This window comes from Penicillium daleae (genome assembly GCF_028827525.1).
Source record: "Penicillium daleae strain IBT 16125 chromosome Unknown utg000006l_segment0_segment0, whole genome shotgun sequence".
NCBI lineage: Eukaryota > Fungi > Ascomycota > Eurotiomycetes > Eurotiales > Aspergillaceae > Penicillium > Penicillium daleae.
Genome location: NW_026623154.1, coordinates 1,364,099 through 1,378,057, shown reverse-complemented (window position 1 = coordinate 1,378,057; position 13,959 = coordinate 1,364,099). Strand labels below are relative to the sequence as shown.

Below are 13,959 nucleotides of genomic sequence, written 5' to 3'. Positions count from 1 at the left end.
TCACAATATATATTTCAATCTCGATCGAGTAATAAGAGAAGAGACTCGCATTCAAAAAGGGCCTAGATATGCACAAGAAAATATATCCAGGCCAATCTACTCTGTACAATCCACAAAAGCCAACAAATCAAACCCACTGAGCTCACAAATCCCAATGAAACAAATGATGAGGATTGTCAGCCCAGGAAGACTCCATAACCCCAATGTGCTCCGTTGCTATTTCCCCGCCGAGGGGGCCATCTGGTCTGGTCGGCCCTCGGTTAGTTGTTCCTCCCTTTAAAATGATGCGACTATATTGTACACGCAGGAATCCCGATTCAGCACACCTCCGCCCGTGTTATCCGGAAGATAGTCCGGGGGAAGGGACTGCACGGTGTTGAGTTTATTTCTGTGCCGGGAGTTTCTGGGTGGGGGCGTCGGGGACTTTGACGTCGGAGAATTCTTCTTGGCCGACGGCGCTGATGGTGTAGGCGTCTGTATTTGTGAGAAAGGCGTCGTGGTTAGCAAACTGGTCTTGGAAGGGGCCTTGTGTAGAGTGTCCTGTGGGAGGCGATGTATCTTGTGGTATCGTTCCACCTAGGTTGGTGGGCGAGTGGCATGATGCTGGGTGGTCGCGAATGTAGGAACAAGGGCCTTCTATGGTGAAACTGGAGATCGAGAGGTACGTACAGACGCCAATTGAGAAGGCGAATAGCCCGAAGCCGGTCAGGGCATTCTTGAACAGATATGGCCGGCGGGCACGAAGGAGGGCGGCACCGGCGCGGTAGTCCTTGCCGTAGTATGTGGAGTTGAAGCTGTAGAGTGCGCAGGATGTTAGTCGAGGTAAGCGATAGTATGCAGGAGGGTGTTAGTCTAGTCACGTACATTCCAGTGGCCATGGTGAGTGGTTGTGGTGGTTGAAGAGTATGAGGAAGAGCGGCTGGCGACAATTCGATGCGCGAACAGTCAAAAGTCTTGGCGCCGATTACTTCTTTGGGTACTTTTGCCTGCAGAGTCGGGAGTATACTCCTGCCTTGGACATTCTCTAGTTTCCAGTGCAATAGAAAAGGAAGACTTGATTCAATTGAATTCTAGAGCATTGATGAAGTTTCAGCTTGTAATTGGTCATAGATTGAAAGAACTCCCCACTGCTACTATGGGGACTGCTCGGTTGGCTTTGTGTAGAATCTACAGCAGATAAACTGATCAACTGCCATTTCTTCCTCGTGCCTCGGACATTAGGCCAAAAAGAAATCTCTGTGGTTCTTCATCAGTAATTTAGTTCTTTGAAGTCCTCGGACATATATTTCGTTGTCGACCGTAGTCTCGTGGTCGACCTACGCGCAGCGCCAAAGAGCGTCGCCGACTTTCCCCAACTTTTCTTGCCGCCCCTGCGGCCGCCGTTGCTTTCCTTCCTCAAGATCCACCGTCCACCCAACACGCCCGGCACCCACGACAAGCTTCGCTTCGTTTCACCCCAATCCGTCCTATAACCGCATCTTCCCACCTATCGTCCTGCGTATTCGCTATCGTCAGCACGCTCTAGCGCGTCGTGTCCGCCTAGCAGCTTCAGTCACGTTTCGGCCCAGCTAGGCAAGACCTCAAGCTTCATCTAGACCGCCCGCAGAACCGTCGCATCTTGCCAACTCCCAACCAGCGCATACCCTCGCTCTCCCTCCCTTCGAGCCGCGATGGCTCAATCGACCGACCATGTGGTCGACCAGGTCGCCCAGCTCAACGCCGCTCGAAGCCTCGTCCTCGGCGATGCCGCGCTCTACCCGCAGATCGTCAACGGCATCCTCCCCATCATCGGAGCCAACGCCAGGCTGGAATTGCGACGATGGGGCGCAGACTTTTTAGCAGAGACCTTCTCTACTCCGGCCCTAGCGGCGGCGCAGAAGCAGCAGCTTGCGCCGACGGTCTTGCAATCGATTCAAGATACCTTAGCTCTGCCCGAAACAGACACGGCAGTGCTGTCGAGCTTGGTACAGACGGTTGCCAGCTTGTACCCGCTTATATTCCGCCACATGTATGTTTCCAAGGAAGACGAGATCTGGCTTTGCTCAAGGAAGTCACAGATACTAACGCGTTGCTCGTAGTGTCAATCACGCGGAGGATACCAAGACGTGGGAAACAATAAACGCAATCAAACAAGAGATCCTGCGGAATATGGACTCTTTCCCATGCCCGGTTAAGATTTGCTGTGTCAAGTTTTTACAGCGTGTAGTCCAGGTTCAAACGCCTGGCTTGATTGCGGACCCCAGGGTACGTTCCGCGAGATCCGTCTCTCCCCCAGATCCAGATGTCCATCATGCTGAACTCCCCCAGCGACCCGACCAGAACGAGACTTCATTGGCCGTCGTCCCCCGAAACCACGCCCTCCTTGCTATTCCACAACTAGAAGCCGAGTCATCAGGTCTACTTGACCGTTTACTCGGGGTTTTCCAAGAAGAGACAAGGTTCGAAACCGCAGATTAGACCTATTGGACTTGTTGTTCAATTGATGCTGATCCTTTACTAGTGACCCCCTCATCGTCAATGCCACGCTGAACTGTCTGTCACCATTGATCCGCACGCGCCAGTCGATTGCGAATAAAATCATCAATACAATCCTGGAATTCTATCCCGCCAAACATGTCCGTCCGCCATTTACACCCACTGTTCGTGTCGGCGTCAAGTCGATGGAACGTACATCGCGCGCCATGCTTTTCAATGTGATGAAGAAGTATGAAAACACGCCAGTTCTATATGTTATACAGATTCAATACTGATCAACCCGCTCCAGGAACCCTAGTCACCCGCTGATGGGGAAGATGCAAGCGTATATTGAGCGCTTGATGCAGTCCCGGTTCGAAATCACCGATGATGCTTCTCGGAAACGTGGACTGCCCACTGAACCGACTGATGGTCTGGACAACGCTAAGCGGGCCCGTCTTGATGCGATGACACCTCCACTGCTTAACATTCCCCCTCTGCCTGCAGGCCCGACCAGCTTTGACCAACTATTTACCATAACTCAAGATATCGGTCTGTCTTCGTTTGATGTGAAACAGCTTCCTCCCGATCTAGTGGTGAAGATTACTGTCCCGCTCTTAACTCAAGTGAATCAGTCGCTACTTACCCAGGCTGTTGATGTAAGTAAACCATCGAGGGAAGCCGAAGCAAGTGAATGCTAACTTGGCTTTAGGCCATACGAAACCGATATGAGACCATAACGAAAGAGCAAAATCTGAAGCGTCAACAGCTACACCAGGCCGCTACGGCTGCGGCTGCTGACGACGACGACGATTACGAGCCTGACTACGAACCTGTGGATGCTGGGGCGAACGTTCCAGAAGAGTCCACTGCTCTCACAGCAGAAGACGCCGAACTAGAACCTGATCTGGTGTCTTTGGGCCCATTTGTCCTGCCACAACCGCCACCATTGACCGAGGAGCAAGCTGGTGATGTTGGGCGCAGCGCTGTTTCGCGAGTGTTTAGCATGATTGATGCTGTCCAAACAACCCCATCGCCAGCTCAGAGTAAGAATCAGCAGGAATTAGGCTTCGCCCGGCTAGCTGGAAGTACCTTTGACCGGGATGCCTGGGTTGTTCTCCTTACTCGTTTGGCTACTCGCGCCCCAGCTGGTCTGGAGGGCAGTGACAAAGCCAAAGCGGATAAAAGACATCCAACCATCTCAGATTCGATCCGTGAGACACTGTATCGGTATATTTTGGAGGATTTCCGCGCTCGGCTCAAGATTGGAATTACCTGGCTTAATGAGGAGTGGTACAACGACCGCGTTCGCATGAAGGCGGCTAACTCGGAGCGTGGAGTTGAAGACGAGGAGCCCATCGTTTCTCTCTATTATGATACTTGGGTTCTTCGTCTGCTGGATGGTTTCTTACCATACCTTGACTCCCGTGATATCAAGGTATTGGTGCGATTCCTGAGTGAGATTCCCGAAGTCACCATCGCCATTATACAGCGAGTGGCTAGCTTAGCGAAAGATCCAGAACGTGTAAATCTGACCGTGCAGGCTTTGATGTGAGTGTTTGCCTTGTCCCCCTTCTCGTGTCTGCATTTGGCTAATCCCGTTCTTAGGTACTTGATCATGTTCCGGCCTCCAGCGCGCGAAATGTGCCTCAACACATTAGAGGACGTTTACCAGACTTGTAAGACCCACTACTCCCCTAAAGCTACCTCCACCGAAATGATCACTAACAAAGACTCTTTCCAGATGAGGAATCGCGCCCCGCAGCTGGTAAGGTCCTGGCCAGGTGGCGTCCCGAGGCACTGCCCGCGCCTGCTGAGACGGCGCCAGCTGCTCCCCAGACAGAGGTGCAAGCCCCCGCTGCATCAACGTGAACATTTTAGGACTTTGTTACTATCAATTAGCGCAGAATAGAAGGTGATGAAGACATATGTTTTCCTAGGATTTGATTCCTCCTCTTTGTCTCGATTTACATCTTTCTCTTTGGTCTAACAAGTGGGGAACAATATACCTTGTTCGTAACTTTCATACTTGGAATTGAGGGGTCTCTCATCTGGAAGAAATTGGATGCTGGCTCGGCTCTACTTAGGAGTCATGTTCGTGCTTTTCGTATTCGTAGTCAACAAATTACCATGACTTCACTAGGGTCCAAGGCCACCGAAGTAGACGTGGACCTGAGCTAGGGTTAGGAGTTACCTTTGTTCACAGTTTCCACGTCTACCATGCCTCGATGTTCGTCCTTGGTCCACGCTCGACTATCGGTCTCGGGGGAGTTTTGTTTCCACCGAGTCTCATAGGTCTTCGTTCATAAATTTTCAATCTAAATCTACTAGTTCCTTTGACTTTATTACGCCCCTCGGCATTACCTCAATGCTAGGAAGACTGCGTCTTGCGTCTCCCAGTCCTCCCCCGTCTACACTCGGGCTTTCAGTCTCTCGAGTGTTCCCGCTAGGATTTGTCTGCTTTGATGGATTTTCAATTGCGATGTTCTTTGCTATTTGCCATTCACTTAGGCCTTGCTTCGACTGTAGGACGATTGAGTTCTAGCTATACAAGTTATCCCCTTGACTACTACGGGCTCCTTGTCGAGCGTTTCTACTAAAATAGGAATTTACATTTTTCTTTCTTTTGACCACTTCCTTCGACCTGGACTTGAATCTTACGAAGACCAATTCCCGGCTGTTCCAGTGAGCCTCATACTATACTGCGCCCCGTTTGAAGGAATCTTCCTTCCCACTTCACCATTCTTTGTTTGCACCATCTATATCCACCCTCTTTCAATGGAAATAAATATTGCCCGCCAATTCAAATTGCATTCTATGTACAATTAACCTCCCCCAGTGCACAAATACCGAAGTGAAATCCCCTGTCCCTCGAATCCGTTCTTAACTTCGGTTTATTTCTCTTGCAACCTGTTCACCTTGACTACTCACTAAATCAATCATCTTCAACATGTCTTCAAAGAGAAAGGCATCTGCTCGAAGCATGCCGGCTCAGAGCGCAGCCAAGAAGCCGAGGCCAGAAGAGCAATCTGACTCGGAAACTTCTTCGCAAGAGGAGGAGATCGATTATGATGATCCAGACCTCAATGTATCCTACGTGGGTAAAATCAAGCTACAAAAGCCACCTGCACGGCCTAAGAGGCAGAGATGGACTCATGATGGTGATGAACCTATCATCTCGGCGCTGGATGTACCCAAAGGGTGGCATGGCCGAGAGCCAGAACTGGATCCCGAGTAAGTTGCATAGACTTTTGGAGAAGAAGTGAGTATTTTCACTGACCCATCTTTCTTATAATTCCTTGGAGATCTTGACGCTCAGATCGCCCGGTGCAAGGAGCGAATCGATGAGGACAGGATTATGCTACTTGTCTTTGAAAGAAAGCTTAAGATGTTTGAGAGACAGAAGGCCGAGAAGGAGTACGTTCTCGTTCTATCAGAAAGAGTTTTTCAGACCCTTTCCAAAGCTAACTCGTCATTCTGTATTCTAGCGCACTGATGAAAAAGTACCCGGGGCTGGAGTAGTACATTATCAAACGAATTATCCAGCTGGAGAGCATTGCAAAATGGCCTGAAGAGCGGGACGATGAGGAGCGACGAGATGCCGAGCTGATTCCAACCGTCCAGGCCATTATAAAGGAATATCGCAACGACGAACTAGATATGCACGAAGGCCTTGTGACATACTGGTCTGGGGGATGAAGGCTTTGCGAGCCAAGACCTTTTTCACATGCCGAGATGGTTGCTATCATGGAGAGACACAGCGAGGAAAAGGGATTCTGGGTCGAGGAAGTAGGTAGACCTTAATCATCAGGCTATGGATGTGATCCATGAATCTAAATCTTTCAAAATTTTCACAGGGCCCTGCGACAGTTTTCAGTGGAAAATTGATGAACGAGATCGGATGCCGTCCAATTCACCTCGGAGAACAGAAACTGGTACGTCAACGTCGGGTTTTGGTCCGATCTCAACCAAGATATACCCTGCAGAAGATTAATTCCTGGGTTGCCAACTTGAATTCTTCGGACGATTCTAGATGGACATACGGGTCTGACTTCCCGGGACTCAGTATTACCTGATTTTCCCCTTCGTCGACGACACCGGGGCCGACTTCATGACTCTTATGGAATCGGATATCATCGATCTCATAGATAATAACCAGCAAAATGACATCACCGTGGCATTCCCAAATCGCATCAACGTGATACAAATCCAGACAATCACTGGCACAGACGAATTTCTCGACCATCACAGGATGGAGGTCGCGCTTGCTGACGGGAATGGTGACCTGATAGATGTCCTCATGGTGGAGGATCCACTTGGTCCGACCCCGAACAGAGTCAATGGACCATGGATTCGATACAAGCTGCACATGGCTAATGCTCCGACTGCCACAGCCACGAGGTGGATTTTCCGCAATAAAACTGCTCTGGCAAACGGAACAGCTGTGGGCATCCCTGTGGCGAACAGAGTTCTTCCTCCATAAGCAGCTCATCAGCCCTTGATCCAACCACTGAATTTTACGTTACGGCCTAGATTCACCATTATGATTCTGGATTGAAGCCGCTCATTTGACTGCTGGGGTTTGTTGACTCTGTTCTGTTGGATCATTTGTTGACTTTTGGCAGAATTACCTCCATATTAAGTGAACTTGGGATCTTGCCTGCTTTTTTGGATATGAAATTATGTTGCTCGTTTGACTCCTTCATTGATTTACGTTGTTTTCGTGTTGATCTTTGCTTTTGGTCTTTTTTGGTGTCTTTCATGCTTGATGTAATGTTTGCCTAGGAATGAGTTCAACACGTATATTTTCATTGATCACAATCCCAAGATTCTCGGGACATGATAGAGTACTATGAACAGATGGATTGGTATCGATATAGGCAAGGACGAATAAAAGACGTCCAAGAATCCCTTCTTGCACCTTGAAACCCAATAACAATCGACGCCAACCTGAACAAATGTCACCATCTAGGTAGCAAAGTAGACGAAGCAAAAGGAAGAGAAAAAACACAAGTTGGATTCCCAGGTTGTACTCCGTACAAAACACCTCATATGATAGAAAGATAGAAAAGCCTCCGTTCCCATTCCATGCAGTCATCGCCCGGATCCAGGTTCTCGTAAGTAACGAACACCAAAGGTTTCCCATATATAGCGTTGGGCTTCGACAACGAAGCCCGTATTTCAACGGACATACACTCTCTTTCTAATTCAAAACGCTGATCAAAATGACATTTGCCTTTGCAGCAATAGCAGAACGGAAATAGGGGAATCTTCATTAAGGGGAGGGATGAGCGGGAAGAGAAGTTGATACAGAAACCACGACCAAAAAAAAGTCCAAAGAAACCATGTCTATCGGGTATAGGTTCCAGCCCTTCGCCATGAGCCACAGACCAGCTCAGCCAGTCATGACATCGATATCGGAGACTGAGGTCCAATGTTTACCGAGCAGGCAAATGACTTGAACCTGATTCCGCAGAGATCTCATGTTGGTGTGGGTGATAATGTATCGAGTCGACTGGCTTCGAAGGGAGAGATGGCGAGGCACTCGGTTTGGAGGTGGAGGGTTGGAACAAACCAGCCCGAGCGGGAAGTGGGGAGAAGAGAGAATTGTGGGACGCATCGGGCCCTGGAGAGCGCCGTTCGAGGAGATGGCCCGGGTGTGGCTGAGCCTTTCGAACGTCTAAGGGAGAAGAACTATGAGATCGGAATCCAGATTTATGCTCAGTGTCGTAGTCTGGATTTCGAAACGGCCCTTGAGCGGGGTGACGAGGATCCTGCTCGATGCCGTAGGGGGTGTTGTTGGCGGATGAGTTGGCCGCCGACATATTCTCGGGAATAGTGGACGCAGATCCATTGGGCGCGTTGATATCAACTACCCGCTTTTGAGCTGCTGGTGTGGCGTACGAGGATGCCGGGGGCCGATGATGTTGAGAGTATTGGTGCTGTGGCTGTTGTTGATGGATGGGATGTTGAGGATTGGCCCAGGGCGTTTGCTCTAGGAAGGCTTCCTCGGCGGCTGTGCGGAAAATGCTGGACGACATGGCTGACACAGTACCACGAGGGGGCATTGCCGATGAATGTGAATGTCGTGGAACCGACACTCGCGTCTCGATAGTTATCTAAGACTCTCTGTCAGTGATGCTCGCATGCCCAAAGACTCGGTTTAACTCACCCCCATCTTCTCCAAATCATCGTCCAATTCGGACGGACGAGCTCCCAATAAAGTCGGCGCAGCCGGGAAGCCAACATACTTGGCAACACCAGCCATGATGGAAACCTCATGGTTGTAGGCGGTCTGATGTGCGATTTGCTGCGATCGGCGGGTCGGGAATGGCACAATATGGTGCGGGCTCAACTCATCCGTCTTGAAACGATCATGCTGGATCGCATAGAATCGCTTGCTGATCGCACTTGAATGGCGTTCACGTACATCTCGAACGCGCTGGAAAAAGGTGCTGTGACCCTGCGCTCGCTCGGCCAGGCTCTTATTCAACAAAGCCTTCATGCGGTAGCGGTACAAGGTGTGCTCGTATTTGATTTTGGCGTCCCGGTAACGTTGCACACATTCAATCTGACGCAGGTACTCGGGATGCGTCGGATTCGGACCTGTCAGCATTTCCAACTCGCGATTGAGCTTTGTGATCCGTTCATCGTAAATTCTGTCGTACTTGTCAGCAATCGGAAATGGCATTTGAGGGGGCCTGTGTAATCATACTTGTCTCGTAACGTCGCAAACTCCTTCTCCAACGTCGCCAATGATTCCATGGCAGACATCTTTTTCGCAGCTAGAAATGGGATTTAGTGTCACATTCAATAGGGCGAACTTTGAACGAAACTTACACTCTTCTTCCACCCGAGCAGCGGCTTCAGCGTCATCGACTTCGTCGACAGGTTCCGTTGGTTCTTCAACTTCACCAAGATTGTCGTCAGCAGCATCCTCTATACTAGCGTCTGCATCGCCAGTCTCTGTATCCTCGTCTCCATATTGGACTCTCCTTCCTTTCCGCTTACCCTTTTTGCCCCTTTTGCCCTTGGATGGTATAGCGGGCAGTTCTGATTCGGGGATGTCGTCAATAGGCAGCTCATCGTCCATTATTGGAGCTGGCTCATCATCCATCATTGGCTCCGGTGAAAGAGGGGTATCGTCATCGATCGGGTCACTCAGATCGCTCTTGATGGAGCTTCGGCGTTTCTTGAGCGGCTCGTCTTCGCCAAGCTCGGTCCCGGTTTCGTCGCCGGCTTCAACGCGTTTGCGCTTCTTTCCGATACTATCGGGGAGTTCGACATCGTCGAGATCGGCATTCTCGTCATCGATTGCGTTGCTGGAGGGCCGGCGTGGTTTGCTGGGCGAGTCGTCCACTAGGTGCTCGTCATCGTCGACATCGTCAAGGGTGGTAGACTGGTGAAGCTTGCTGGGACTCGGACCAGCGCTGCCAGTGCCGCCAGCGCTGAGCACAATGTCACGTTTTCGAATATTGTGCGGGGAGTCCTCGATGCGCTCGGTTTCTGCCTCCGAGTCGTTTTCCAGCTGCTTCTCGAGCTTGGGCGAGTCGTCAAAGTCAGATGGCTCGTCGTCGGAGACGTCGTCGATCTCACTCAAGCTACTCGATCGTCCGTCATCCATGAGAGGGTCATCCAAAAAGGGATTCCGCTCGCCATTGGTCATGGTTGACTCTGCCCCCGTTGTCGGACCAACTGAGGTCTGCTCTCTGCTCTCAGCCACTTCCATCGGTAGCTATGATAAGAGGCGGAGTATGTAGATAGTGTGGTATAGGAAGGAGGGAGGGTATATAGGTGGGAGGATGGTTGTGGTCTGTCGAAGGTAGCTCTCGGCAGAGTGGTGCTTGTCGGTAGGAGAGGGGTCAAGAGGGGATTGTCACCAAACCGCCTGAAAAGAGGATGGTTATTGTTCTAGATCGGACAAAACATCGATTAGCTCAATTGCCATTGTGTATGGGCCAGAATTGACCCTAGAATAAGTAGTGGAGGAAAAATGAGTGAGCGGGTGCGAGAGGTAGGTGTCTGCACTCCAGAAGGCGGTGCGGAGATTGATCATCGCCGGAATCCCCCCAGAGTCGGCAACGAGCGCCCCAGAGCAGCCTGGCACCTCGCGCAGGGTCAAGAAGCGATGAAACAGCTCCCCAGACACCAGACAGTCATAGAAATCCACGGTAAAAAGGAAATATTGGGCAAAGAAAGATGTAAAAGTCGCAGCGACCTACCGTTGCAACAATGCGCCGGCAGCGACGCTGGTGAGGAGCACAGCTGCTCGCGATCGAGCCCGGTTCTCACTGCCACCGCGTTTCTGGCCCACCAAACTCTGACCACAAGTATATCCACGCGTCTCGCCGGTATATAACGTCGTCACAGGCCGTGGGATCGCCGGGGCGCCAATGCTGGAACGGCGAGGGGAGGTCAGCTAGGACGTGGGTAACACCACAGTAGAGGGCCGCGGGAGGGGGGTCGGCATGTATAGGCACGGGATAGGCGTAGCTGAGGTCGTCGCAATGATCGCAGAGGGCTATGGGAAAGGAACTCGAGTCGAGGGGCTCAGAGAAAGAGGAGTGAAAGCGACAAGACTGCTGTGATGGGGTCCAGCAACAGAAGCGAGTGACGGGGTTCTGCCGCGTCTCGGCGAGGGCGAGGCTCACCGCCTGCAAAAACTCCCTGATCACGTGGTGCTGACGTCGCCGAAGACGGCCTCCTGAAAGACTAGCAACAGCAATGTTGAGAAGAACAAAGTAAGAGCCAAAGAGAGAAGAGCTTGTGGACAAAAAGATGCAGTTTCGAATAAGGAATATGGCATTATTTACTCACAAAATTGCGGCACAGAGGTGTCGATAACTCCTCGATCTACACTGACGACTTTCCAAAAATCCAAGTCTGTTCATAAGTCCTATCAGCATGATATTTTCAGCTTCAGTATTTTGTTCAATCGGGACTCACCTTTTTTCTGCTTGTTCCAAGTATCAATGTCGTCGTTGATATCTTTCAAGCATGGAGTACAAAATCATGTGATGCGCGCAGCTCCCGCGCCAAGACCGATAAGCCCCAAGAAAAAAAAAGTTCGGAGATATGCGCAGTCTTCCCCAGCGATCTTCGACTCAAAACATTGAACAAATTCCGGAGAAGGAAATTTCTTCTGGGATAAACAGATTTCTCAAGATGGGCAAGAAATCTAAATCACAGTCCAAATCGGTCACCGAGGCCCCCGGCAACGGTGGCCTGCCCTTCCTGGGCAGCGCACCGCTGGACGCGGGCTTGTCTTCGCTGTTCGAAAAGAGTGTAAGTTTTCTCTGTTGTCAGACCAAAAGAAAATCCCTGACTGAATGGATTCTAGGCTGGACCGGTGAAAACCCCCACTGTCAAATATGTCGCGTTCAAGCCGAAGAAACAAGTGAAAGACACCGAGGATGTCGCCGAATCGGAGGAAGACGAGGCTGAGTCTGAGGACGAGGTGATGGAGGATGCCGGCGAGGATTCTGCTGAAGGAAGCGAGTCCGAGGCTGAGGAAGAAAAGGCACCAGACACCCAAGGCCGCAAACGCAAGAGAGGAGGAGCAGAGGATGACCTTGAGGCTTCATATATGCGCCGCATCGAGAAGGAAGAGCAGAGAGCCGAGGACAAGCGCAATGCCGAACAGGCCAAGCGCCAGAAGCCTTCCGAGGAAGATGCTGACAAGAGTGACGCATCAGAGGCAGAGGCTGAGGAAGATGCCGAGTCTGACCACAGCGACGAGGAGGAGGCTGGCGAGAAGGAGCCTGTCCCCGTGCACGAGAGTCTGTCTGGCAGCTCCAAGGCCAGTGAGGTTGAAAAGTCCAACCGCACAGTCTTCTTGGGCAACGTCTCTACCGAAGCCATCAAGTCCAAGGCCGGCAAGAAGACTCTTCTCCGACACCTGGCATCCTTCTGCTCCAGTCTGCCCGAATCCTCCGGCCCGCACAAGGTCGAGTCGATCCGGTTCCGCTCTGTGCCATTCGCCAGCGGTGGTGGCATTCCCAAGCGTGCCTCTTTTGCTCGCCGCGAGGTTCTGGACGACACCACCCACAGCACCAACGCTTATGCCGTCTACACCACCATCCAGGCTGCTCGCAAGGCCCCTGCTGCTTTGAATGGAACTGTGGTTCTGGACCGTCATCTGCGTGTCGACAGTATTGCACACCCTGCCGAGATTGACAATAAGCGATGCGTCTTCGTGGGCAACCTGGACTTTGTGGATCAAGAAGTAGCCGGCGAGGATGAGAATGGCAAGAAAAAGAAGCCTCGCAAGCCCTCCGACATTGAAGAGGGTCTGTGGCGGATATTCAACGCTCACACTGGTGACACCAAGGACAAAAAGGCCGTCAAGAAGAACGTCGAATTTGTGCGTGTGATTCGTGATAGCAACACTCGCGTTGGCAAGGGCTTTGCCTACGTCCAATTCTACGAGGGTACCTCTGTGGAACAGGCTCTTATCCTCAATGAGAAGAACTTCCCTCCTCTGCTGCCCCGTAAGATTCGCGTGACCCGCGCCCGGAAGATGATGAAGAGGCGCGATGACTCGGGCGGCAAAGGTCCTCGTGCTGGCGACCTGGCTCAGAAGACTCTTCAAGGTCGTGCAGGCAAGCTGCTTGGCCGTGCTGGTGCGTCCAAGTTGAAGAGTGCGGGCAAGGGTGGCATTGCTGGTAACTCATTTGTGTTTGAGGGCCACCGTGCCAGTGAGGGTGGCTCATCGACTTTGAAGGTGAAGGTGAAGAGTCGTGGTGCCAAGGGCAAGCCCAAGAACCGCAGCAGCAAGCGTGCGGCTGCTTACCGGGCCGCTGGTGGCCAGAAGCCATGATTTGAAGATCAAAAAGAAGTGTGATATTGTATCTTATTGGCGTTGGGAAGGGCATTCGAATTAATTGCAGATATCATCAACTGACGAGTCATCTCTACAATCTGATCGTACGGCAATGAAACTGTCATGGAGTCGGTACGTCTATTCCTCCGATGACAGGCTCTACTTATAACAAGAATGTAATATCGATGAAAATCTCCAATCGCGTAGTCTTTAAAATTCATAAATTCTACAGAATCTCCAACCTAACCTTGTCAATGACCATAGACATTGAGATTGTACTGACGTATGTATCTGCCTGCGTATGGTTCAGTCAGGTGGAACGCGGGGCAAGCTGAGCGACTCTACGAGGGAAAAACCACCAACACCATTTAGTAAACGGCCGCTCCTTGTACAAATGCTTACAGATGTCGCCACTTTATGTTCGAATCAATAGCTAATCATTTGTCTTCAATTTTGTGGGTTGGTTTGGGTGTGGGTTGTTAGAGCGAGATCTCACGGAGATCGAACTGTCGATCTGCGATCTACAGGGACCCGCTTATTTTCTCGACTTGGCCTTTCACCAACACCAACACACCTCAGCATAACATCTGTATTACTCATTCTCAACGTCCGTCTTGCTTTCAAGTTTCGATTTTCAACTTTGTCTCTCTCTTGGAGAAATATTTCCATACTTACTGCACTTT

At 51.0% G+C, this 13,959-nt stretch overlaps 6 protein-coding genes across 6 annotated transcripts; 4 read left to right on the top strand and 2 right to left on the bottom strand.

The window, feature by feature from the left end:
* Positions 1–382: 382 nt before the first annotated feature.
* N7458_006227 (uncharacterized protein) lies at positions 383–878 on the bottom strand (the record flags this gene model as incomplete). Its single annotated transcript, XM_056909609.1, has 2 exons — positions 383–794; positions 865–878. 2 exons carry the CDS (start codon positions 876–878, stop codon positions 383–385), a joined length of 426 nt encoding a protein of 141 aa, XP_056765313.1.
* Positions 879–1,670: 792 nt separating this feature from the next.
* Positions 1,671–4,326, top strand: N7458_006226 (RNA-processing protein PTA1; the record flags this gene model as incomplete). The annotated part of the gene is made up of 8 exons (XM_056909608.1): positions 1,671–2,008; positions 2,079–2,244; positions 2,308–2,438; positions 2,501–2,704; positions 2,765–3,113; positions 3,167–4,005; positions 4,063–4,133; positions 4,199–4,326. The coding sequence occupies 8 exons, from the start codon at positions 1,671–1,673 to the stop codon at positions 4,324–4,326; spliced, it is 2,226 nt and encodes a 741-aa protein (XP_056765312.1).
* Positions 4,327–5,404: 1,078 nt separating this feature from the next.
* N7458_006225 (uncharacterized protein) lies at positions 5,405–6,153 on the top strand (the record flags this gene model as incomplete). The annotated part of the gene is made up of 3 exons (XM_056909607.1): positions 5,405–5,688; positions 5,833–5,896; positions 6,001–6,153. 3 exons carry the CDS (start codon positions 5,405–5,407, stop codon positions 6,151–6,153), a joined length of 501 nt encoding a protein of 166 aa, XP_056765311.1.
* Positions 6,154–6,189: 36 nt separating this feature from the next.
* N7458_006224 (uncharacterized protein) lies at positions 6,190–6,937 on the top strand (the record flags this gene model as incomplete). The annotated part of the gene is made up of 3 exons (XM_056909606.1): positions 6,190–6,243; positions 6,312–6,389; positions 6,521–6,937. The coding sequence occupies 3 exons, from the start codon at positions 6,190–6,192 to the stop codon at positions 6,935–6,937; spliced, it is 549 nt and encodes a 182-aa protein (XP_056765310.1).
* Positions 6,938–7,892: 955 nt separating this feature from the next.
* Positions 7,893–10,183, bottom strand: N7458_006223 (uncharacterized protein; the record flags this gene model as incomplete). Its single annotated transcript, XM_056909605.1, has 4 exons — positions 7,893–8,573; positions 8,627–9,113; positions 9,170–9,239; positions 9,295–10,183. The coding sequence occupies 4 exons, from the start codon at positions 10,181–10,183 to the stop codon at positions 7,893–7,895; spliced, it is 2,127 nt and encodes a 708-aa protein (XP_056765309.1).
* A 1,436-nt stretch (positions 10,184–11,619) lies between these two features.
* Positions 11,620–13,273, top strand: nop12 (rRNA-processing protein NOP12; the record flags this gene model as incomplete). The annotated part of the gene is made up of 2 exons (XM_056909604.1): positions 11,620–11,739; positions 11,795–13,273. The coding sequence occupies 2 exons, from the start codon at positions 11,620–11,622 to the stop codon at positions 13,271–13,273; spliced, it is 1,599 nt and encodes a 532-aa protein (XP_056765308.1).
* Positions 13,274–13,959: the final 686 nt, after the last annotated feature.